Here is a 26,266-nt window from a genome sequence, read left to right as displayed (position 1 = left end):
CAATCCTGACTAATAGGCATTGATGGACCTATCCTCCATGAACTTATCTAGTTCTTTTTTTAACCCGGTTATAGTCTTGGCCTTTATCACATCCTCTGGCAAAGAGTTTCACAGGTTGACTGTGTGTTGTGTGAAGAAATACTTCCTTTTGTTTGTTTTAAACATGCTGCCTATTAATTTCTTGTGGTGATCCTTAGTTCTTGTGTTATGAGAAGGAGTAAATAACACTTCCTTATTTACTTTCTCCACACCAGTCATAATTTCATAGACCTCTATCATATGCCCCCTTTGTCTTTTTTCCAAAATGAAAAGTCCCAGTCTTATTAATCTCTCCGCATATGGAAGCTATTCTATACCCCTAATCATTTTTGTTGCCCTTCCCTGTACCTTTTCCAATTCCAATACATCTTTTTTGACATGGCATGACCAGATCTGCACGCAGTATTCAAGATGTGGGGATACCATATAGAGTCACTATGATATTTTCTGTCTTATTATCTATCGCTTTCCTAATGATTCCCAACACTATTTTAGCTTTTTTGACTGCCACTACACACTAAGTGGAGGTTTTCAGAGAACTGTGCACAATCATAGAAGATTAGGGTTGGAAGAGACCTCAGGAGGTCATCTAGTCCAACCCCTTGCTCAAAGCAGGACCAATACCAGCTAAATCATCCCAGCCAGGGCTTTGTCAAGCCAGGCCTTAAAAACCTCTAAGGATGGAGATTCCACCACCTTCCTAGGTAACCCATTCCAGTGTTTCACCACCCTCCTAGTGAAATAGTTTTTCCTAATATCCAACCTAGACCTCCCACACTGCAACTTGAGACCATTGCTTCTTGTTCTGTCATCTGCCACCACTGAGACCCCCCCCCCCTTCACGTAGCTGAAGGCTGCTATCAAATCCTCCCTCACTCTTCTCTTCTGCAGATTAAATAAGCCCAGTTCCCTCAGCCTCTTCTCATAAGTCATGTGCTCCAACCCCCTAATCATTTTTGTTGCCCTCCTCTGGACTCTCCCCAATTTCTCCACATCCTTTCTGTAGTGGAGGGCCCAAAACTGGATGGAATACTCCAGATATGGCCTCAGCAGTGCCAAATAGATCATCCAAGATCACTTTCTTGAGGGGTAACAGCTAATTTAGACCCCATCATTTTATGTGTATAGTTGGGATTATGTTTTCCAGTGTGCAGTACTTTGCACTTATCAACATTGAATTTCATTTGCCATTTTGTTGCCCAGTCACCCAGTTTTGTGAGATCCCTTTTGTGACAGGGTTGGGCCAGATGGTTACAGGAGAGTGATAGAAGGCAAATATATTAGCCCCAGGTTAAGTAGGTCCCTTTTCCCTGGGTAAGGTAACAGGGAAAGTTCCAGAACAATCAGGAACTTTCTGGAAACAATTAAGACAGGCTGATTAGAACACCTGCAGCTAATCAAGAAGCTGCTAGAATCAATTAAGGCAGGCTAATCAGGGCACCTGGGTTTAAAAAGGAGCTCACTTCAGTTTGTGGTGCGCGTGTGAGGAGCAAGAGGAACTAGGAGCTGAGAGTGAGAATGAGAATGCGCACTGTTGGAGGACTGAGGAGTACAAGCATTATCGGACAACTGGAGGAAGGTCCTATGGTGAGGACAAAGAAGATGTTGGAAGGAGCCATGGGGAAGTAGCGCAGGGAGTTGTAGCTGTCGCAGAGCTGTTTCAGGAGGCACTCTAGACAGCTGCATTCCACAGGGCCCTGGGCTGGAACCCGGAGTAGAGGGCAGGCCCGGGTTCCCCCCACACCTCCCAGCTCCTGGTCAGACACAGGAGGAGTTGACCTGGACTGTGGGTTCATGAGAATGGCTGAACTGAGGGCTGCCGTGAATCTCCGAGGCAAGCAAATCCGCCAATAAGTGCAAGACCCACCAAGGTAGAGGAGGAACTTTGTCACACTTTGTAACTCTTCACAGTCTGCTTTGGACTTAACTATCTTGAGTAGTTTTGTATCATCTGCAAATTTTGCCACCTCACTGTTTACCCCTTTGTCTAGATCATTTATGAATATGTTGAACAGTACTGGTCCCTGCACAACCCCCTGGGGGACACCACTATTTACCTCTCTCCTTTCTGAGAACTGACCATTTATTCCTACCCTTTGTTTCCTATCTTTTAACCAGTTACTGATCCAAGAGAGGCCCTTCCCCTCTTATTCCATGACAGCTTACTTTGCTTAAGAGCTTCTGGTGACGGACCTTGTCAAAGGCTTTCTGAAAATCTAAGTACACTACATCCACTGGATCACCCTTGTCCACAAGCCCCCCCTCAAAGAATTTTAGTAGACTGGTGAGGCATGATTTCCCTTTACAGAAATCATGTTGACTCTTCCCCCAACAAATCATGTTCATCTGTGTCTAATAATTCTGTTCTTTACTATAGTTTCAACCAATTTGCCTGGTACTGAAGTTAGGCATATTGGCCTGTAATTGCCAGGATCACCTCTGGAGCCCATTTTTAAAAATTGGAATCACATTAGCTAACCTCTAGGGTAACTATATTTGCCACAGTACGTTACCTGCAAGGACATTTACCACTTACTAAGCTGTATGAAATCAAATGACCTTAAATTCTTTTATTTCTAGCAATATTCCATCCTTAACATTTTGTTAAAACAGTATTGATATGGAGACTTAAGAAACCAGGTAACTTACAGCAATTGACTTCATCTGACTTGTCTATACAATCATGGTCACCATCACATACCCAGTCTACCGTTATACATCTTCCATCTCCACATCGATGTTGCTTCAATGGATTGCAATCTGATGAAAAATTAGGAGGGAAAAAAAGGAAAGAGGAAAAAAATTAATTCCAATTGTGTAATTCCTATTTCTGCTTGACAATTCTATGCTCTGAAAAGGTCATTATCATTACAAATTTGGCAATTTAGTGTTAGATTAGCAACAGTACACAAGGTTACTATACTGCAGTATTACTTAAACTATTTTATACTTATAGTAAATGCCTTGAACAAAGGAAAAACTGATGTAAAGTGAGGTCAGAATGCTGAGAGAGATGGAGCTTGCACCAGCTCTCTCGTCACTATTAGCACTAATTAGGTTCCTAGAGAAGGCCTAATTGGTCAGAGATGGGCCTAATTACAAGACAGGGGTTAGGAAGTTGTAACCTGAAGAATTATTACACTTATAAGATTATGTATTGGGGTGCAACAGGCACTTGTTACAGATAACTCGTTCTTTTCCTAGGTGGAAAATTAGAGTTTATTGAGAAGATGGTTATTTGGTGAAACACACACAGAAAATTTAATACAGACAAGTATAACTGACATAGTAGGAAAGGATCAATATACATAAATATAAGGATAAGTAAGTGGAGTAAAGTGGTTTCCTGTATTGTTCATACTTATAATCTTGCATGGTGCATACTCACAATTTATGGAGACCATTGAAAACCAGATAGAAGGGAAAGTAAGTGGAGCCCATCAGAATGGAGGTCCTGATTCAGTTTACACCATCTCGGGGACCCAACAAACCCAAAGAAACGGGAACTGGGTGTAACATTTTATACCATTAATTATGGTAATAGTATGGATATATACCATATTTGATCCTTTACCCTAATAATTATAAGGTCAATAGCTGCCCCATCCACATGTGGTGTTTGGGGTGTCCATAATTAAGCATCAGACATTAATATTCATGATTTATATACTTATTTCTTAATTCCTATATGTAAATGAGGTCTAACTGCTTACATACTCCATAGCAACCTAATTGCCAAAGCCCCCTGTGATGGGATCCCCAGGGTGAAACCTGGACTATGGGACCACTGAGCCCTCCAAACTTACCAGCCTGGGCTGCTTCTCACATGGTCATGTTAATGTCAAGCTATAAGCCTCTGACAGGCACTGCATTTACACAGCCAGCCACAGGCAGGGACATACCCAACTGAGTTACATGAATGAACTCCCAGCCATTCATGAACCATCAATTGGGAGGCTTCAGCCAATTCCGCCCCAATTCCAGAACTGTGCTGTCTTGCACTGGTCAGAGCCTGGCCAGTGTAATATTATTACTTAATTCACCACTTCTTCATAGGAAAGTGGACATGCACCAGCCTTTGTAACCCAAGCTGAGATTCTCCTATCACTTCAACCAAAAACACACTGTTTTAGGTAAAATATAAAACAGATGTATTAATTGTAGAAAGATATAATCACTTAAAATCTAAGTAATAGGCATAGAGATCAAAGTTGGTTACCTAAGAACTAAAAATAGAAATTGTCTAAATTCTAACTTTAACAGACTAAGCAAGATTTGAATCAAACAGTTTCTCACCCCCACAGATGTTATAGGCAGCTTACAGTTCCTCAATACACAGACTGGACTCTGATCCAGCATGGGACCAATTTCCCTAATTCCAAGTCTTTGTCTTTCAGACGATCTTCTGGATGTTGAGATGGGAGGTGGGGGAGAGACTAAGTGATGTCACTCTCTCTTTTTATACCTTCTTCCAGCTGCTAGAAAGATCCTTCCTGTGACATGGGGGTCAGGCAGTCCCCATTGGTCAAGCAGTCTCCACTGGATACATGCCTACTCTAAGGAGCCTCCGGGAGAGTGAATTCTTTTTGATGGGCCATCTACACCTATCTGGCCCTCCTTTGTTGCAACTGAAAGGCTCGTTGTGGGTGTCTCCAAACCTTACAACGTATTTCAGTAGCACATGTAGCAATACTTCATAACTTCACATATAATGACAGTACACACAAACCAACAGGAATTTTACTAATTTTATTAATGTTCAACAAATCAAGACTTTTTAAATGATACCTCACTAGATATACTTTGTACAAAACTTATCATAATCATATGACCGTGGTGAATAAGGAGGTTCCAGGGTCCTACTTTGAGGTACAGAGTGTCACACACCCTTCTTGCAGATCTTTGTGGTGGACTGTACCCATTTGTGGTTACTTGTTTGTCTCCCAGAATGAGTGTGCAAAGTTTCTGACCTGGGGTTATTGCCGTAGGTCTTTCACATTTCAGCTACACTTCAGCCTGTAGTATAATGCCTTGTGATGGGGTGAGACTCACTACTCTAGTGCCTCCTGCCGGCTGTCATGGGAATTAGCTTTTCTTGCCAGTGCACCCTCTTCTGGTGGTGCCTTGCCACTGTCACTTCTACCCTGGGACCCATGTCACTCCCAGGACTGCAGCGTGCTCTTCAGTGACACAGCCCTCTGATTGCACTGCACTCTGTGCTCCCCCTTTCCAGGGGAATATTGCCATCCCTTAGTCCAGCCACTTCTTCAGTGCCGAGTGGGACGCGGGGGACCCAGGCATGGCAGCACCCCTCTGACTCCTCTGTACATTTCCCTGGGCCACTTCCCCACAGCCCCAGCACCCTCTTTGCCCTTGCCTCAGGGCCACAGCCTGCAGATCCCTGCAGCCCATCAGAAACTGCCTTTAGCTCCCTGGGTCTCTGCCTGCAGCACTACTCTGTCCAGGGTGCCTGCTGTCTTCAGCCTGAAAGGCAGCCAGTCCACCTCACTCCTCAAGCTCCAGGGAATGACTGAAGCTGCTCTGTTCTGAAGCCCTTCTTATATGGGCCAGCCCGGCCCTGATTGACTGCTTCTTTCAGCCCCTCTCTGATTGGCTGCCTCCTGCGCAGCCTCCCAAGGGCTCTATTAACTCCTCAGAGCCCCATGTGCAGCAGGCACCCCATCACGCACCCTCCTCCTTTAGACCGATTTCCCCCATAGCTGTGGTCGCAGGGTGTCCCTCTCCTATCTCAGATTCTCCACTAGGAGGAGCAAGTTATCATTCTCCTCCCTGGTATTCCTTATTTTCCCTGTCTGTGCCATCTTGTGCTATTTGCAAGGCCAGCTCGGTGGCTTTCAGCCTGTCCCATAGCCCTGGTCCTTGCTCTGCTGACTCTGCCAGTACCACTTTTCCTAGGGTCTGAGTTTCCAGCTCCCTTCAATTGGTCTCTATATAAGTGCCCACATCTTTCAGCTGGATGTCTAAGGGACTCTTCTTTCCCTCCTGTCTCTCCGGTCCAGCCCCTTTGGCCTTCTCTACCATATTGGTGCAGCCCCCTCTGGGTATCTGGCACCTCTTTCTGTTCCTTTCTGGCTCCCTTGCCCTTCTCCTGGCTTGGGTCCCCTTTCTCATCCCCAATCAGGACGCTGCCCTTCCCTGGGCTCCTGTTCTGCCTGTGAGGGCACTGCCTCTTCACATGCCCTGGTTCCCCACAGGCGAAACAAGCATCCCCCCTTCCTGTTCTCTTCCCAGGTCAGGGACCTTGCAGTTTTCCTGCTTTCATTCCCTTGGGGCTAGACTTCTTCTCTTCCCGAGAGGGGCACCCTCTCTTGAAGTGTCCCCTCAGCCCACAGGCCTAACACTGCCTTGCTTGTGCTTCTGGCCTGACCCTGGGACCTTGCTTCTTGCTCTCGGGCCCCTGATCACCTCTTGGAGGGTCTTGAGCAAATAACGCTTCTCTTCCGCTAACTGACTCAGGGATTTGTGTAGGTATTTCTGTGCCTCCCATTGTGGCCTCTGGCTCTCCAGGATCTACCCCACCAGGACCTGAATCCCTCTTGTTTGCTCTTCAACCCCCTCCAGTGGAAGCAGCAACTCTGAAGTCCAACCTGGGAAGGTATACCTGCCTTCGACCAAAAAGACCTCCAAACATGGCAGCCCCATAGTCCCTAAACCCGCAAGTGTCCCTTAAATAGTCTTTCAAACTCCCCTTGTACCAGGGGCAGTGGTCAAACTATCTCTGAAACCCTCACTTAGTCCCCTTCCCTTAGGGGTAATTGAATGCCTGCATTCTCCACCACATGTGACGTGGTGCGACTCACCACTCTGGGGCTTCCTGCCAGCTGTCATGGGGAATTAGGTCTTCTCACCAGTGCACCCTCTTCTGGTGGTGCCTTGCCACAATCACTTCTGCTCTGGGACCCACATCACTCCCAGGATTGCGGTGTCCTCTTCAGTGACACAACCCTCGGGCTGTGCTGCGCTCCCCGCTTGTTGCAGTCTCTTAGTCCTACCACTTCCTCAGTGGTGAGTGGGAGGAGAGGGACTCAGGTGTGCCCACTACTACAGGTCCCAGACCTGTGTATGGCCATTTCCCCATGGCCCAAGCACCCTCTTTGCCCTTGCCCCAGAGCCACAGCCTGCAGACTGCAGCAGCCCACCAGGAGCTGCCTTTAGCTCCCTGGGTCTCTGCCTGAAGCACTGTCCAGGGTGCTTACTGCCTTCAGCCTGCAAGGCAGCCAGTCCACCTCACTCCTCAAGCTCCAGGAAGTGACTGAAGCAACGCTGTGCTGCAGCCCTTCTTATATGGGCCAACCCGGCCCTGATTGGTTGCTCATCACAGTCCCTCTGATTGGCTGCCTCCTGCGCAGCCTCCCAAGGGCTCTATTAACCCCTTAGATCTCAGTGTGGGGCAGGCACTCCATCACACTCCTGCAGAAAGCTTTCACCTAATATAACAGACCCTTAACTCTAGCAACCTTAATTAGCCATTTACCTATGTTCACCTATTTGCCCCCCATGCAAGTTCGAAGCTAATAAGCAATACACCCCCTTCACTCCTATAATGTCATTTTACCTCTAGCAAGCATAAAATCACCCACAAGACATGAGAGAGGACCATAGATCATAAGATTAAGTCAGGGGTTAGCAATGTTAATGAGCTAATTAACCCATTAGCAGGCAAGTGGTTAAAAAGGAGTACAGGAAGGAAGTGCTTGAGGAGAGAGAGCCAGCTAGCTAGCTAGCTAAGGCAGCTCTTGGAGTAGAGACATCTCAGCCACTCACCCCTGGAAGAAAGGGCCAGAAAGTTGGAAAACAGTGCAATGGTGTGGTTGCACTGCTATCGGGGTGACAGTAACATTATACAATTACTGGTATGGGAACCTGGCTCTGGACCCCTGGAAGGGGCAGGGCTGCGGGCGGAGGGGTGGGGCTTTGGGGGGGGGGTCAGCCTCCCCCAGCCAGCTTATCCATGCTGCCCAGAGCTCTGGCCCTGGCCCATGCCGCCCGGAGCTCTGGCAACGATTTAAAGGTCCCAGGGCTCCAGCCGCTGCTGCCCTCCAGCCCTTTTAAATCACCGGCCCTGGGGCAGCTACTGCTTTTGCTGCCCCCCCATCGGCGGCCCGGGGGGCACAAAAGGGGCAATGATGTTAAAGCGCTGCTGCGGCAGCACTTTAAGCAGGGTCCTTTGTTGCGGCAGCACTTTCGTGTCGGCTGCATAAGGGCCAGTACCGGTGGCCATTTTCTACCAGTACGCTGTACTGGCCCACTTTCGCCCCTGACTGATATGTACTGATGGAAGGACTGAGACACTGTAAATAAAGTACATGCTGGTGTTCACAAGCAGGAAGGTCTCAGAGTGGTCTGTGTTGGTGAAAGAGGTGGGGGTACAGCAGCTGTGACCTGTCACAATGTTACCTAAGGCAATTGCCAAGTTTCCAATGGTGAGTACCATAGTATAGACCAATATCTTTTTTCCTATTAAAGTAATTTAGTTTTATATTAACAAATGGGAAATAGCCTGGATAGAGAAACTAAGCAGCTACTACATGTAATTTTGTGCTTTATCCATATATTTTAGCATATTATTTCATAAACAGTTCTGAATATGAAATTTAATGTCAAGTACATCCATTTAATTTGCAATTCCTACATAGGGATGTCTGTATGATAGAGTATTTGTTCCCAAACTGAAGTTCACAGAGCACTCAAATTGTCTGCAGAACTGTATCTCTCTTAGCATATCAATACCTGCCAAGAAAAGATGAGTCCAATGGCCATGGGATGTGAGTAGAGTGAGTAGCTGTGCTGAGGTCCCACAGAATTACTAAAACCCACTGGTCTGGTAATTTTGTTTTGTTTTTGACATTACACTCAATTTCTAATAGATAATACGACCGGAAGAAATAAAATATTTGAGGTAAAAGATGAAACTGAAGACTCAAATAGTGTATAAGGAATAGACTATAGTCTGGCTCAGAGGACTGAAGAGACACCACCTTGGATGCCACCTATTTTAAAAGTGTCTTGGAGGAAACTCCAACAAGTGGATTGCTGGAATCACTAGTGATCTCCAACAAGGATCTGGAAGACTCTGTGGCCAATACTGCAGAGAAAACAGCTCATGCTGAAAAAAGAATTTTAATGGCCAAAGAAGCTGCACCAACAAAAAGTGGGTGAGGTAAAAGATTTTCAAAGAGATCTATCTGTCCCTAGTGAAAGATAAGATAAAGGATTATGAAGAGAGACATAGAAGTAACGATGTAAAAATTTTAGGCTGCCATAAGGCACAGCAGGAGGCAATGATATTGTGTTTGTGTAAACACTACTTCTTCCCATTACAAACCCAGATGGAGACATCAGTTCAGAGTTGGAATGAACACACCAAACGTAGGTTCCCAGACGGAAATAACTAAGATTCCCAGATAAACAAAACATTCTTCAGAAGGCTAAAGCTCTTGCGGTTGTATCTATTATAGACACAGCTATTTATTTTGCCAGCCTTCTTGGCTAAGGTAGAGGAAAAATCTTTCTTCACTCCCACCATAAAATTGTTCAGAAGTAAAAAAAGAAAGATCTGCATTGCATTATGGGACACATAATGATCCCACTAGCCTGCTAATCTTTGGAAGAGGCCAAGAATTTTCCATAAGAAAGCTCTAAGAAGAGACAGAAATCTTAGCCTTATTTTGCCCTTTCATCATTCTTTTTCCTCCAGTAATGAAACTTTCTTTGTCAAACCCTTAGGAAAGGTTGAATATACAGAATACACTTGGTATAAAAAGTACTTGAGAGTATGTTAAAGATGAGGAAGAGAGAATGGGACACAACAAATCTGGGAGCAATCACTGTCAAACACTGTTTTTATGTCACTGTTTTCTGTAGGCTATTAAGTTAGGAAGTTTAACTTGTTTCCATTGTTCTCAAAAATTATTACCAACCATGCTACACAACTGAGCACTTTAATGGGACCAGGATTTCACTGTAAGGGCCTGATTCTGCCAATCTAGCTCACAAGGAGTAATACCTTACAGCACAAGTAGTCCCTTTGATAGATTCCAATGGAAGTACTTGAGGAATAAGGAAAAATCCACACCCCGAGAGATGTAGCTATGCCAACCTAACCCACAGTGTAAACAGTGCTAGGTTGAAGGAAGAATTCTTCCACCAACCTAGCTACTGTCTCTAATGGATGTGGATTACCTATGCCAATGAGAGAACCCCTTCCGTAAGCATAGGAAGCATCTACTCTGAAGTGCTACAGCAGTGCAGCTGCAGTGGTTTAAGTGCAGGCACACCCTAACGTCTGGTCTATACTTAAAATTTTTTGGAATAATCTTTTGGTTAGGGATGTGATTTTTTTCTCCCAAAATAGTTATATCAGTAGAAGGGTGACTTATACCTGAATAGTTATTTCCCTTCCCATACAGGAATAGCTACACCCTTGCAAAGCAACTGCATCTGCACTTGGGAGGTTAACTATACTTGTATAGTGGAAGCAGTACAGCTTTTTAGAGTAGACAAGTCCTTAAACTCATGCATAACTTTGTTCACATAAGAAATCCCACTGAAGTCTTCAAAATAGTAAATTCATAAGTCATATGAAGACTACTCACATGAAGAAAGCTCTGCACAAGATTAAGTGCTTGCAGGATTGGGGCCTATTCACTGTAAAAGTGATCAGATTCAATGGGGAAAAAAATTAAAAGAAAAAATGGGTGGGACAGTTGTGGAGAGTTTTTGTTATTGCAGGTTACAAATGCCTGTTGTCCACCAATGCAGCTATTACTGCCTACTACTCAAAACTGGCCTAACAGCAACAGACTTGTGGTGGGCAAGATTAGAAGTATCCAGGCCAGAAAGGAGGAGATTACAATAACCAATGCACAAGACAATAAACACTTGAACAAGCCATCGGTAGTCTATACAGAGAGAAAAGGTTGAATCTTATGGACATTATATAGGATAAAGTAATATTAGGAAGACAAGATGTGATCAAAGCTGGATGGAAATTTTTTTCAATGAAAAGGTTTTTAATAAAAAAAGCTTTTGTAAATGATTTTTTGCAATTAAATCTCATTTTTTATTACATTTTTCATTTAAATATATTGAATAAATTTTTTAGAAAAAAACATGTATTCAGTATTTTTGAAAATTTTTGTTTTGAAATTGTTAAAAAATGGACACCTTCTTTTATTTTTTCTCACCTCCCAGAAAAGTGGGAGGAAAGTAAAAGCTAAAAAGGAACAGGTTTTTTTTTATTTTAACAAAATATTATTTTACATGTTTAAAGGCAGCTCTTTCAGAGAGAAAGTAGCACTTTCACTTTGTTTAACTTTTTCTCTCTGGCAAAAATTGGAAAAATAAGATTTTTCCACACTAACTTTTTTTAATTTTGCCTCAGGAAACCATTTATTTCCTGGTGGCAAAATTCCAAATGGGGACTTTTTCCCCATGAAAATTTCCACGGGAAAAATTCCAATTTTCAAGCCAGCCATACATGTAATGTGGATTGTGAGAGGAAGAGGATCTGCCAAACAAGACATTGAAGAAGTGATCAGAGAGGTAGGAGGATAATTATTAGTGGAAAGAGCCTTGAAATTCAATGGAGAACAGGATTTAAGGAGCAGTGAATGGCTGATGGTCAAGGAGGACAAGTCTGTCCTGATGCTAATACAGGAAGAATTTAGTCATAATGCTCTGCTGGCACCAATGATATGCAGCATTTTTAGGTTCTATTTTGTCTCATATGAGTTGCTGAATTAGCTGGAAAATTGACAACACATCTTGAACAATTCTACAATAAATAACAAAGTTAACATTTCTTCAATAAAATGTGCACCTGATTTGTATAAAACATAAAAATTGTGTAAAAATACCATTTGCTGAAAAAGCATTGAATAATAAAATTCTCCAAATCTTTTAAATTAGTTAGAGAGCCACAAACTTTAATCTGTGTTCACTTCCTTGCTAAATAAAGTGGAATGCATGGGTATATTACTGTTTCTGGTAAGTCTAAGGGAAAAGATTCTGTCAGTTTAGACAATGCTATTATATTAAAGCCTTTTGAAAAATGTAACACTCCCAATTACCACAGTTTTGTTCATCACTCAGGTCTCCACAATCATCATATCCATCACAAACAAAGGTGTAATTGAGGCATTTTCCGGTAGTACAGCGGAACACATCATCACTGCAGTCTGCAAAACAAATATTTGTAAAGCACATCAACAAAACACTACATTGTGTTCCATTTTTATAGCACCACAGCAGTGATAGAGCAAGTTAAACTACATTAATAGCTACACACAGTAGCTATATTATAGTAGTAAACACACATATAAGCCAACAACTATATTTGATAAGCACATGAGTTCATTAGAATCCAATATGGATACTGAATATAAGAAGAAGGATCAAAGACACTTTGTGGACCTTTCTGGCTGCAGCCAAGAAGGAAGTGTTGGGACATTCCTTCCCCAGCCCACAAACCTGTCTGAGGCCAGGGCTCGGCACAACCCAGCACTCCCATGCCAGGGCAGGATGGAGACCAGAAAGCACATGGAAAGATAGTGTGCAGCCCCAGAACTTCCCTGGTTACAGCCCCACAGACTGCCTGAGGCCAGGGACTGTCTTCCTAAAAAAAGTTGTAAGCTGCATGCCTCTTGCCAATATCCGAATCCAATTAATATTAAAGTCAATGGAACAGGATCGGTTCCCAGCAAAATGTTGCCATTAAATGAAAGGCATTAGTCTACGGATTGCTATTAAGCAAAAGCCACTGTATTTAGCGCTCAGAAAGTATGTGTCTTTGCCCTGAAAATGGTGATAAGGTTAATTCTCAGTTCTTCCTACCATCCTCAGGAAATGCATTGGCCAAATCCTCCGAAACAGTGAAGTCCCTTTGCACCATACTGCACACATAACCTGGTCACTGAGCCAGCATATCTGACCCAAGAAGGATGTCCAGCATAGGGAGATTCTCTGGTGATGAAAAATCTACATAAAGATTGCTACCCTACCTTCTCTGCTAGTGACTGGAGGGAAGTGTGTATGGCTGGGAAACTCACGGGTTGTTCCAAAACCTGGCTATGGTTTCTACCCCTTGTGGAATTGGTAGCAGCAGTAAATTAGCAGAAGCCTCAAGCTGCCCTACTGTATGCCCAGAGACCAGCCCTTCATACCGTGACCCCAGAATTAGGCCTGATTTGTTCTGCATGTTCCTTCGCTGAAGACAAGGGTCTGGGCCTGCTGTATCTTTTTTAAGATACAACACACCTCTCCTGAAAGTTAGAGATAAGTATAAGCACTGGAAATCTGCAAATGGAAAGATTTTGTTGATTTGATGGGCTGGATCAAGCATTCACAAATCTTACACATCACATCTGTTATTGTAATAACTATGTTATCAAGACATAGATGAGCAAATTTTAACATTTTCCAAGGCATGATACAGTGCTTTGTGAGGCTAGGCACCTCCTGTCTCTTGCCAGACTTAGCGCTTTCCCCTCTGGCGATGGCGGAGCTGACGTAATCATCCCCTCTCAGGGCAGGGTTTGCCTTCACCTTCCGTGCTCCCTTAGTCCTATTTTCAGGGTAGGCCTGAGGATCGGCCTATGAGGTGATCCTCCAACAAACAAAAAGGAAACAGTCTCATAAACAAAAAAAACCCCAGGGGGGTAACTTTCGCTGCCACCTCACTGGTGAAGGATGTCATTCTGTTGGTTGCCCTGGGGTGTCAGTCCTTCCCCTAGTAGGCACTCAGGTTTCCCCTAGGGGAAGGAACACAGCCTCTCACCTTGGAGTGGCTTATTTCCCTACTGCTACTAGCCTGGCAGCAGCCTGTTTGTTTGTTTGTTTGTTTGTTTGTTTGTTTGTTTGTTTGTCTTTCTTTCTTTCTTTCTTTCTTCTCTGCCCAGAGGAGGGGTTTTTAAAGGCCTCAGGCAGTCCTTAATTGGAATCAGTTGTCCCTAATTGACCTGAGGTAATCCCTTCTCAGTTTGTAGGAAAAAGAGACTTTATCATTCTGGGGCTAACATATTGGCCTACCGCGACCCTCTTGCAGCCATCCGGCCTGACTCTGTCACACAGACACACACCCCTGCTCAACACCATGGGGTTGGGGGCTACTTGAGTCAAAAAACAGTGCACCCTTGACAGGCCATCAGTATTGCCATGCCTGGTCCCTGACCTGTGTTGCACTCTGAAGTGGAAGGGTTGTAATGACAGGAACTATCTTATTACCCTTGCATTTCTTTCTTTGTTCCAGTGCATCCATTTCAGGGGGTGTGCCAGGGCAGGAGTAAACCCCTTTAAGGCCTTGCCAAAATGCTGGCTGCAGCCTGCTCTCTGGCCAGGAGGCCAGAGGTAGAGACACAGGTATTCAGCAGGGAGCACAGCTGCAAGCCCTAACGAGTGCTGGCTCAGAGGAACATTCTGAGCTAAGTAGTGACAGCTGGGCAAACCTCAGTGAGGAGGCAAGAGGGTGGTATCGCTGTCTCCTTACCAAAGAAGGAAGCCTCAAAAGCTAGGAGACCCTGGGGAGGGTCTGTGGGGCACTAGCTGTTGGGGGATCTGGGAACTAAATGAACACTGTAAATAAAGACAGACACTTGGGTGATCCAGCAAAAGAAGGCATGGAAGAGTCTTTATTATACCAGCCTAAACACAGGGTGCAGGCTCAAGAGGGAGAAAGCCTGCGGGGACCCTGTGACAGGGGGGCATGGTTAGCATCAAGGGTAAACCTCCGTCCAAGTAGGTAGTATCGGAGGGGTTCCATGGCCCACCTTACCGCAAGGCCTTCCTTCTCTACCATGGCATACCTTAGTAGGAAATTCTTGCCCAGAGAACAAAGGGATAAGATTGGGTATTCTTCCTCTGTTACCATTTGAGAAAGCATGGCTCCCAACCTGACCTTGGAGGCATCGGTTTGCAGCAAGAACTCTTTCTCAAAGTCCGGAGCTACTAGCACTGGGTTACTGCAGAGGGCGGTCCTCAGATCTGTAACAGCTTCTTCAATTGTGCTGGTCTATTTCACTATGTCTGGGTCCCAGCCTTTCATTAGGTCCATCAACTGGTATGCTCTGGTAGCAAAGTGGGGAATGAATCGCCTGTAGTACCCAGCGATCCCCAGGAATGCCCTGACATGTTTCTTCCGGATCGGTAGGGGGCCAACTTTGTATCGCCTCTGACTTGTTCATTTGGGCTTCACTATGCTCCTCCCAATGACGTACCTGAGGTATTTGGCTTCACTTAGCCCTTTTGCACATTTGGAGAGATTCGCAGTGAGACCCGCCTTCCTCAGGTTATCCAATACTGCTTCCACCTTTTCTAGGTGTCTCTCCCAGTCTGTGCTATGTATGATGACATCATTAAGGTAAGTGGCCGCATACTTGCCATGTGGACTCAACAGCTTATTCATGAGCCACTGCAAGGTTGCGGGAGCCCCACGTAATCCGACTGTTTACTGGTACAATCCCTCTGGTGTCGAAAAGGCAGTCTTTGGCTTTCTTGGCCCGAGACTTCTCCAGTGGGCCTATCAGGTCCATGGCTATCCTATTGAATGGAACTTTGATAATTGGCAGAGGTACTAAAGGGACCCTCAGGTGCGGTCGGAAGACATGCAATTGGCAGTCTGGGCAGGAGGCGCAATATCGTCATACCTCCGTATAAACTCCTGGCCAAAAGAACCTCTGTAGGATTCAGTCAAGGGTCTTATCTACCCCCCGATGTCCTCCGAATAAATGACTATGAGCTAGGTCTAACACTGCCCTGTGGTGCCTTCAAGGTACCAAGAGCTGCTCCACCTCTTGCTCTTCGACTACTCTATATAATAGGTCCCTTTTTATCATGAAATATAGCCCTGGGACTTGGGTTTTCCCCTCCACTGGGACCCCATTCACTTCAACTATCTCTTTTCTAATATTATTGTATAGCAGATCATTTGGCATGATCCTGCCCAAAATTCTCAAATGAGGGTCCAGTATGTCCAAATTCAAGGGGACCTACTTCTGTTTCCCTCTCAGGGTTGGTCTCCGTGGAACTAGGTCCAGCTTCTAACTTGTCGACTCTCTGCATCACCCCCTGCCAGCTGGACATGATTTCTTCCCTATGAGTGCAGCCTTTTGGTTCTGGGCCAAGATCCTGGTTCCCAACCTCTTGTCTGCCCTCCTTTCTTGCCTAGTCTTCCAAGTCTTCCCAGTTGTAGAGAACAAGTCCTGGGCTAATTCACAGAAGACCGGGAGAGGGCTAGTTACTGGGGCCATTGTATTAATCCCGGGGTCACTACTCTCTTCTGACTCATCTACGGGGAATAGGCCTCCAAACCCTTGGAAGTCTCGTCCTATAAGGACTGGATATGGGAATTTCGGGACCACCCCCGCCATCACCCTTGTGGTATTCCCCTAGACCTCAATTTGTACAGGAATGGTTGGATAATTGACAGCACCATGTACACAGGTTATTCCAGTGTGCTTGGCCCGAGACAACTGGTCCCGACCCACAAGTTTCCCTGAGACCAGCATGACGGCACTTCCGGAGTCCACTAATTCAGTGGTCTGTATGCCATTTATCCTAAGTGGCCACATGTATCTATGGGGGGCCATCGCGACTCCCAAGAGGTTTATCAAGCCACAAAGATCTTCATGATCCCCCAGATTGCATTGCATGGGCTCCTGCACTTTAGGGCACTGGACCATTATATGCCCCATTCCCCCACAAGCATAACACCTATATCCTACTCGAGGTATCCCTGTATTCTTTGGGCTAGTGGGCCTTATCCCATGACCCTTTCTCCCCGGGTCCCAAAGTCCCTTTGCGGCCTCAGGCCACTCTTCAGCCTCCTTCCCCCACCCAACATAGTTCTGCCCAGTGCTTCAGAAGCCCGGGCCCTTGGGGTGGGGACTGACCTCTTGCCCCAGTGCATCTCTTCTCTGGTAGTCCGAGAAAGTTCTTTGGCTATTAAGTGTCTCTCTACGAGGGCAACTAATGCATCACAGGAGGAGGTGTCACTTTGGCTGACCCATCCTCGTAGGTTTGGCAGTAGTCCTCTTGTGAACCTGTCCAACATTATGACTTTCATAATTTTCTCCAGGCTGTGGATCTCGGGGCACAGCCACTTCTGCATCAGATGGATCAGGTCGAACGGGTGAGACCTCGGTGCTTTGCCATCCCGATACCTTCACTCGTGGAACCTCTGGCCCTTATAGATGTTGTCACCCCGGACCTCGCCAGAATCTCAGCCTTCAGCCGGGGGTAAACTGTAGCCGCTTCCACTGCCATGTCGTAGTATGCCTTCTGGACCTCCCCACACAGGAAAGGGGAGAGGATGCTGGCCCACTGGTCTTGGGGCCAGGCCTCACGTTGGCCCATTCTCTTGAAGGCAAGAAGATATGCCTCCACATCATCTTCCACTGTCATCTTCTGTAGGTAACTACTTGCCCTTAGGGACCATGTCCCGTAATGGCCATGGGTCAGAGCGGTCAGGGCCTTCAGCTGGTTCATGACCTCCTTCAGGGTGGCTCGATCCTGGGCTGCTGGCACATCAGCAGTTGATTTGTTTCCTGCTGTAGCTATACCAACTCCTGTTGGGCAGCCATCTGGACCCTGGTAGCCTTTTGTTTTGCTGCTGTGGCCTGTACTGGTGCCCTCACTACATCGTCCATTTTCAGGGTGGACGTGATTTACCTTGCCGTGGGACAGTTTGCTACGAAGTCTATCCCACTCCTAACACCAGGTGTGGCAAGGCACCTCCTTTCTCTCGCCAGACTTAGTGCTGCCCCCTCTGGCAATGGTGGGCCTGAGGTGGGCAACCCTTCTCAGGGCAGGGTTTGCCTTCCCCCTTCTGTGCTCCCTTAGTCCCAATTTCAGGGCTGAGGGTTGGCCTTTGGGGTGATCCTCCACCAAACAAAAAGGAAACAGTCTCATAAACAAAAAAACCCCAGGGGGGTAACTTTCGCTGCCCCCTCACTGGTGCAGGGTGTCGTCCTGTTGATTGTCCTGGGGTGTTAGTCCTCCCCCCAGCAGGCGCTCAGGTTTGGCTGTTTCCCTAAAGGAAGGAGCACAGCCTTTCACCCTGGAACAGCTTATTTCTCTGCTGCCACTAGCCTGGCAACAGCTTGTCTCTCTCTCTCTCTTCCCCTCTTCTCTGCCCAGAGAAAAGGTTTTTAAAGGCCTCAGGCAGCCCTTAGTTGGAATCAGGTGTCCCTAATTGACCTGAGGTAACCACTTCTCAGTTTGTAGGGAAAAGAGCCTTTAATATTCTGGGGCTAACATATCGGCCTACCAAGACCCTCTTGCAGCCGTCTGGCCTGACTTTGTGTTATAGACCCAAAGCAGAGGGAGCTAGGGCTACATTATGAAAATCATTTTAACCTATTGTGAAATAGCACATGCATATCAATTTCTCATTGTATCCAATGATTTTAACAGCATGGAACTGTCCAATATTGTGCTCATGAATTATTCTCTGGGGCTCAGAAATTATAGCAATTGTGACTTCTCATCCTTACTTCCTTCCTCACTTCTAGACCACCCAGGATCACTCTTGATTTTCAAGGGCCACAGCTAAACAAAGAGTAAGCTGTTTTGAAAATCTGACCCTAAATCTTTTACTTGTAAGAACTTGTGGGCCTGACTCTGATCTTACTAGAATGACTTCAAAGGCATAACTCTTGGTTTACACTGGTGTGAGCACAGAATCTGGTCCACTATTTTCTCTCCAAATGATCTACTAATACAGACATCCCCAAGTGGGTTTATTCTTTCTTTCCATGACTGTCAATTGTGTGGCAAATGGGACAAAGGACCCAGTAGGCTAAGTTCCCTGTAAGCTGCGCGGCCGCGCAGCAGCCTTCCTAGCGCCACTCAGAGAACCCGTCCAGGGACTTGCCGGGGGAGGGAAGGCTCTCCCACAGCCCCAAATTAGCCCAGCCCCCAACCTGCTGCGGCTGGGGCAGCCCGGACCGGTGTGGGGTGTCCTTCCCCGGGCCCCAAGTCTGCCACAGCCAGGGTGCCTGGATCAGCTGGGCCAGGGCGGCCCTCCCACAGGCCAAACCCAGCCCCATCGCAGACTTGCCACAGTGCCCCTCCCCTGGCCCAAACCCAGCCCCAGCCCAGACCTGCCGGGGGAGGGGTGCCTATCCTGCGGCCCCATCCCCAGAGCTGCCACGTTGTGGAGAGGCACCTCTCTCCCACAGCCTAGGTGTTGCTGTGGGAAGAGAGAGCTGGGGGGAGTCCTCTCTCCCTGGCATAGCCCCAGAACACCGTCTTGCATCCCAAACCCCTCATCCCTGGCCTCACCCCAGAGCCTGCATCCTCAGCAGGAGCCCTCACCCCCTGCACCCAACCTTCTGCCCCAGCCCAGAGCCCGCACCCCCAGCCGGAGCCCTCACACCCCTGTACTCCAGCCCCCTCTGACACTCCGAACCCCTCGGCCCCACCCCCACCACATTAATTTTCTTACGTGCACCAATATGAAGGTGATGTGTCACACATCACCTCCATATTAGTGCACATAACAAAATTCATTCCGCATATAGGTGGGAAAAATTAGAGGGAACACTGCCAGTAAGTACTCTTGTGTTCAGTGTAAAACACTGAGTATCCTCTTAATTCAGTATTGTTCCACATTGTTATAGTGTGAGACACTAAAGTACAGAAAATTACTCACAATTAATTTTTTGGGGTAGCATAATTAACAACACCGTAACAGGTACATTGTTTTGTTTTGTCATATCTGATGGCAGTAGTAAATTGATGCTAGTACCTGCCAAATTGTAATTTAGAGATAAGAGATTGATTCATTGATAGAAAGGATAAGGTTATGCTGTTCTCTGGCCACCCAGCTCTGAAGGCAGTGCAGAAATAAGGGTGGCAATACCACGACTCTGCTACAATAGCCAGATTTCACAGGGGAGACCATATTCCACAGGAGAGACCAGATTTCATGGTCCGTGCCATGTTTTTCATGGCTGTGAATTTGGTAGGGCTCTACTTAGGAGTTTGGTGTACCACAGCACGGAGCAGCTGTAACAAGTATACACACAAGAAAGACCTCTCCCTGATTCTTGACCTGGATTTAAGAACAACCCTAGAATTCTCAATCTACCCCACAAAATCCTTCCATTTTCACACTTCCCCCAAAGCACGCTGGGCTAAGACACAATGAGATTAGTCAGTATAATATGTAGACTCTCATGCAATATAGATATGTCCAGTAAACATGAGAGATGTGCACCTCCTTATTGAGACTCAGTGCTTTAATTCAAAGAGCTCCCAGTAATCTGAGAGACAGCACCAACATACCAGCAAGAGAGAAGACAGGATTTCTCTAGGCTTATTTAATGCCAGACAGACAGAAACAATATAAAAAGGGAGATAAGAAACGTAAGAACGGCCATACTGGGTTAGATCAATGGTCCATCTAACCCAGTATCCTGTCTTCTGACAGTGGCCAATGCCAGATGCTTCAGAGGGAATGAACAGAACAGGCAATCAGCGAGTCATCCATGCTCTGTCGTCCAGTCCCAGTTACTGGCAGTCAGAAACTACGGATACTCAGAGCAGGGGGGTTCATCCCTCACCATCTTGGCGAATAGCAATTGATGGACCTATCCTACATGAATTTATCTCATTCTTTTTTGAGCCTCATTATACTTTTGGCCTTCAGAACATCCCCTGGCAATGAATTCCATAGACTGAATGTGCATTGTGTGAAGAAGTACCTCCTTATGTTTGTTTTAAATGTACTGCCTATTCATTTAAGTGGGTGACCCCAGGTTTTTGTGTTATGTGAAGGGGTAAATAACACTTCTTTATTCACTTTTTCTATGCCATTCATGATTTTATAGAGCTCTATCATATCCCCCCCTTAGTCGTCTCTTTTCTACGCTGAACAGTTCCAGCTTTTTAAAATCTCCTTGTATGGAAACTGTTCTATACCCCAAATCATTTTTGTTGTCCTTCTCTGTACTTCTTCCAATTCTAACATATCTTTTTTGAGGTGGGAGAATCAGAACTGCAAGCAGTATTCAAGGTGTGGGCATACCCTGAATTTAGATAGTGTCATTATGATATTTTCTGTTTTATGTACCCTTTTCCTTATGGTTCCTAATTTTCTGTTAGCTTCTTTGATTGCCACTGCACATTGAGGAGTTATTTTCAGAGAACTATCCACAATGACTCCAAGATCTCTTTCTTGAGTGGTAACAGTAATTTAGACCCCATCATTTGGTATGTATAATTGGGATTATATTTTCCAGTGTGCGTTATTTTGCATTTATCAACAATGAAGTTCATCTACCATTTTGTTGCTCAGGCACCCAGTTTTGTGTGACTCCTTTGTAACTCTTCACAATCAGCTTTGGACTTAACTATCTTGAATAAATTTTGCATAGTCAGAAAACGTTGGCACCTCACTGTCTACCCCTTTTTCCAGATCATTTATGAATATGTTGAACAGCTCTAGTCCCAGTACAGATCAGTGGGGGACCCCACTATTTACCTTTCTCCACTGTGAAAACTGACCATTTATTCCTAACCTTTGTTTCCTGTCTTTTAACCAGTTACTGATCCATGACAGAACCTTCCCTCTTAACCCATGATAGCTTACTTTGCTTAAGAGCCTTTGGTGAGGGACCTTGTCAAAGGCTTTCTGAAAGTCCACGTACATTATATCCACTGTACCACCCTTGTCCACAAGTTTGTCGACCCCGTCAAAGAATTTTAGTAAATTAGTGAGGCATGATTTCCCTTTACAAAAGCCATGTTGATGTTTTTCCAACATAATTGTATTCATCAATATGTTTGATATTTCTGTTCTTTACTATAGTTTAACCAATTTGCCTGGCACTGAAGTTAGGCTTACTGCCCTGTATTTGCTAGGATTGCCTCTGGAGCCTTTTAAAAAAATTGACATTACATTAGCTATCCACCAGTCATCTGGTTCAAAAGCTGATTAAAGTGATAGGTTACATACCACAGTAATAGTTCTGCAATTTCATATTTGAGTTCCATCAGAACTCTTGGGTGAATACCATCTGGTCCTGCTGATTTATTACTGTTTAATTTATCAATTTGTTCCAAAACCTCCTCTACTGACACCTCAATCTGGGACAGTTCCTCAGCTCTGTCACCAAAAAAAAAATGGCTCAGGTGTGGGATCTGCCTTACATCCTCTGCAGTGAAGACTGATGCAAAGAATTCATTTAGCATCTCCAAAACAGCATTAGCTCCTTTAGCACCTTAATGATCCAGTAGCCCCACTGATTGGCAGGCTTCTTGCTTCTGGTGTACTTCTGATCTTCCTGGCAGAGAGCTCCAAAGTAAATCAGCCAACCAAGGGAAGAGGAGAAAGTTCACCAAGATAAAGAAACTATGATTCCTGGTAATCAGGGAGGGAAAATGGCCAGAACTCCAGCAGCCACTACACTCCCACACATATTGCTACATGGTAACATCTTTTATTACTCTTTTTAGAAGATGAATATCCATCCTCAAACCCTCTGTCTTTGCACACAGGAGCCACATGAAGATCACTGTAGTGCTTTTGCACTTCTTTGCATGGAGAGAAGGGGTTGGAAATGCTCATGGCACTGTTTGGGGGAGAAGAAAGGGTAGGGAGTTCATTAACATGCGCTCCTAAACCTTTAAGCAGTAACCAGTCACACAGAGGGTGCAGGTCTCCTCTTCCCAACCTTAGACATGGGGCTTGACAGTCTTCAGGCTTGGCCTGACTGCTTTAGTATTAGCACTTCTGCTAATAGAACTAAGGGAGTGGTCTCAAATTTGGGAGAGCTTGGTAAATTTGTAGAGCTTCCCCAGGCTTAACAACCTTAATTTTGGACTATGTATATTAATCACTTCTTACCCCCACAAAAAGATTTGTTCTCTCTACTAATTTTGCATTATTTCGGAAGTTCACATCTGAACTTGTGACTTAAAGCCAAGCACTGTGTGTAAGAGAATGTAATAAAATAATCTCACTGTCTTGAATTTTTCAGACCAGTGTATAAAAAAAAAGAAAAGGAATGAAATGGCAAATTCCAAAACCATAAAACTAAATGAAAATATGTGACTTCTGTGTATATTTCATATGAGCAGAACAGCATCCCGCTGGGTTTAAAATTCAAAACATTATTTGTCTTGAATCTGTATCAAGCCTCTATCTTTTCCCATCGGTATGTAACTCTGACTGTATCTATTTCTTAGTATTCCTCATTGTAAACAAAACAAAGCTGTCTTTTCCCCATGGTCCCTCTTCTGGCTAAGTTAATTGTTTGATCTGCATTCATGCCCTAATACATATTTACACTCATCCTTTCATAGCTACAGAAATGACATTTAGAGCATGGCACAGCTTGACAACAGCACTCTGAAACTCAGACAGTGTAATTTAAACAAAGGCACACAGATGTCTTTGCAAGGGCTGAAATAAGTGAATATGCGAGTCTAAATGTCTTAACATTTTCATTAAGGTATTGGCAATAATATATTAGACAGCTACTTATTCTCATCATTCTACAAATCCCACTTCATAACTACCACTTGTAACTGGTAGAATTTAATTTTCATGAGGGATGGGCCAAAGCCAGTTTTCATAAAATAAAAATTAGTTGAACTTCATTCCTGTTCCTAATCTCTATTAAACCCAAATCTTTTTTAAGTTTCATATCAGTTTGGTTAAGGCTGGTCAACCTTTCAGATTTACCAGCCCTTTGATCTCTATTAACGTACTTGCCCTTTCAATTTCACTATTGCAATACACACTCTTCTGTCTGTCAGTTTCCCATCCCACTCCTTAAAGATAATTTTAAGTTCCAGCAACTTCTGTGTCATTTGTTGTAAAATATGTTTGTATAATTTCACTGGATTTGTTTAGTAAAATTGGGTATAAGGAATCTTATATGCAGTATGACAAATTCTGCCTCCAGTTACACCCATCCACGTCAGTAGAGTTGCACAGTGTGTAAGTCAGGGCAGAAATTGCCCCTGTACTTGTAAACTTAATAACTTCAAAGTCAGTCTCTTACATTTCATGATTAAAATTGCTATGTTAATCTCGTGTGTGTGTGTGTGTGTGTGTGTGTGTGTGTGTGTGTGTGTGTGTGTAGTATCTGCCTGAAAATAAAGAAACGACAGTATCTCACATAAAACATGAAATGATCATTGCAAACGGCTCATTGGATTCTACAACTGTCTAGACTCTAAATGTTACCTAAATAATTTATTTGGTGTATCAAAGGCGAGATAGGAAGAGTGTGTATCAGAAGGAGCCGAGGAGAGGAAAGGAAGATAATTCACTGTGCAATATAATACTGATAATTTATTGATGCAGGCCACTTAAAACGCTCTGGGATTCATCTCTTTAGTATCAGTAATTCTTTTTATAACCTCTATTTCATGAGCCTGCATTTGCAATATAAATTATTTTCAAAAATAAAAGTATCTTGATTGAGGCCTTTGGATGTTACTGCAATACAAATAACAAAAGACATCTCAATGAGAGCTGCGATTTTACTACTAATGTATTTCCCAGAAAGACATTCTGTGTTCTGACATAATCCACAATAATGGAAGTATTAACCAGTAGATTAATTCAGGAGAGGTTGAAGAGCTCCCTAGTTGTTTTAAGGTAACTTTTATTATGTACTAGAAAAGTTTGCATGGAAAATGTGTAAACATTCTTTGAACTAATAAAGAGCTCTAATAAATAATAGATCTTGACTGTGAAAATCACTAGCCTTCCCCATGCATTCAAATGCTGAGAAGCCCTTTCTTTGTTGCAGACTATGGGCTAAATCTCACTCACCTTCTTCACATGAGTGGTCCTCTTGAAGTCAATGACACTTTTCATGCAAGGAAGATAAGCAGAATTTGTCTCCCTAGAGGGCCAGATCCTGCAACTGGGTCCACCTGAGCAGACACTTACACCCATGCAGAACAATGGGGCTGTATGCAGTTGCAGGAGTCCACCTGAGAAAATCCAGGTGTAGCCACAAGTTAGCAGACAAGCAAGATGGGTAGCTCCCTATTTCTTCAGCCATTTGGAATTACTATTTAATTTAACAAAACATTAGTAGAAAATAATGATTGTTTTGAACATTTGAAAAAAACAGCAACCCTAATTGAAGTGATTACATAATTGTTTAAAAATAAGTACTTTGCTGTACTTGTTTGCCAACAATTTGACCTCCTCATCTGTCACATGCTGGAGAAATCATAATGCTCTTATGCTTAAATCTAAAACAAACTAACAAAAATGTTTTCGTTTAAATCACAAAACATATTCATGAAAGTATTTCTTTTCATCTTTAATTTAATAACCATTGTGTTTTTACATAATCCCATATTTTTACTTCCATACAGCTGTGCCCGTTTACAACAGCAGAATTTGGCCCTTTGAACCTAAAGGTAAATCTACATTTGCACTAGGAGGTGCGATTCTCAGTTTGCATAGACATACCCATGTTAGCGGTGTTTGGGATAGCACCTACAAGTAGCAGTGTGTCCACAGTGACACACCAAGCGTGCACGCAGGGGGTAGGATTGTCCCAGGCAGGACTGTACTTGGGGCAGCTAGCCTGAGCAGCCACCCATGCCACCACAGACACATTGTTATTTTTAGGAGCTAGCTCAAGCAAAGCTAGCATGGGTATGTCTATGAGAGCTGGGAATCACACATCCCAGCTCAAATATAGATGTACTCTAAATCAGTCCAGTGCCCCTTAAAAGATACAATTAACTACATTTTAAAGTCTACTGATCTGAAACCAGATAGAGTTTGTTGGTTAATTAGTTTACAGAAAGCCTTTTACGTCATTTCAAAGAAATAAAATCTTTTTTTAGTTTTATGAAGTTATATAGCATCACTGTCTAGACACACTGCGGACTGACTTAATTACAGTACATCAAATCAATTTAACTGAACGGCTAAACATCAACACAGTGTACAACCAAGAGAAAGCTACTTCCACAGCAAATTATTCATCATTGTCACCACAGCCTCATTCTGTTCACTCCAGAGAAAACACTCTGGACAAACAATCCTCCCCTGGGCCAGGAATAAATGAACAGGTCTAGAGAAGACTACCAAGACTCTGATACTGCAAACCTTCAAGCATGTCTGTAACTTTGCTCACATGAGCAATCTCATTGTCTTCAACAGGATTACTCATGTCAGCAAAGTTACACAAGTGCTTAATTGTTTGCAGGATCAAGATTCAAATTT

The 26,266-nt window shown here is 44.4% G+C and overlaps 1 protein-coding gene across 6 annotated transcripts in view; it reads right to left on the bottom strand.

Annotated features, from left to right (window-relative positions):
- The window catches only part of CORIN (corin, serine peptidase), a 311,181-nt gene that overhangs the window by 90,370 nt on the left and 194,545 nt on the right, over positions 1 to 26,266 (bottom strand). For 5 of the 6 annotated variants that reach the window (XM_074951457.1, XM_074951458.1, XM_074951454.1 and 2 more), the window contains 2 exons: positions 12,132 to 12,239; positions 2,689 to 2,799 (listed from right to left, as the gene is read on the bottom strand). In XM_074951457.1, the coding sequence (XP_074807558.1) occupies positions 2,689 to 2,799; positions 12,132 to 12,239 (219 nt within the window). The remainder of the gene's footprint in view (positions 1 to 2,688; positions 2,800 to 12,131; positions 12,240 to 26,266) is intronic. The other variant, XM_074951456.1, reaches the window with a different exon arrangement.

This window comes from Natator depressus, chromosome 4 (genome assembly GCF_965152275.1).
Source record: "Natator depressus isolate rNatDep1 chromosome 4, rNatDep2.hap1, whole genome shotgun sequence".
Taxonomy (NCBI): Eukaryota; Metazoa; Chordata; order Testudines; family Cheloniidae; genus Natator; species Natator depressus.
Note: the sequence above shows the minus strand (reverse complement) of the source record. Positions and strands in the feature narration are given on the sequence as shown.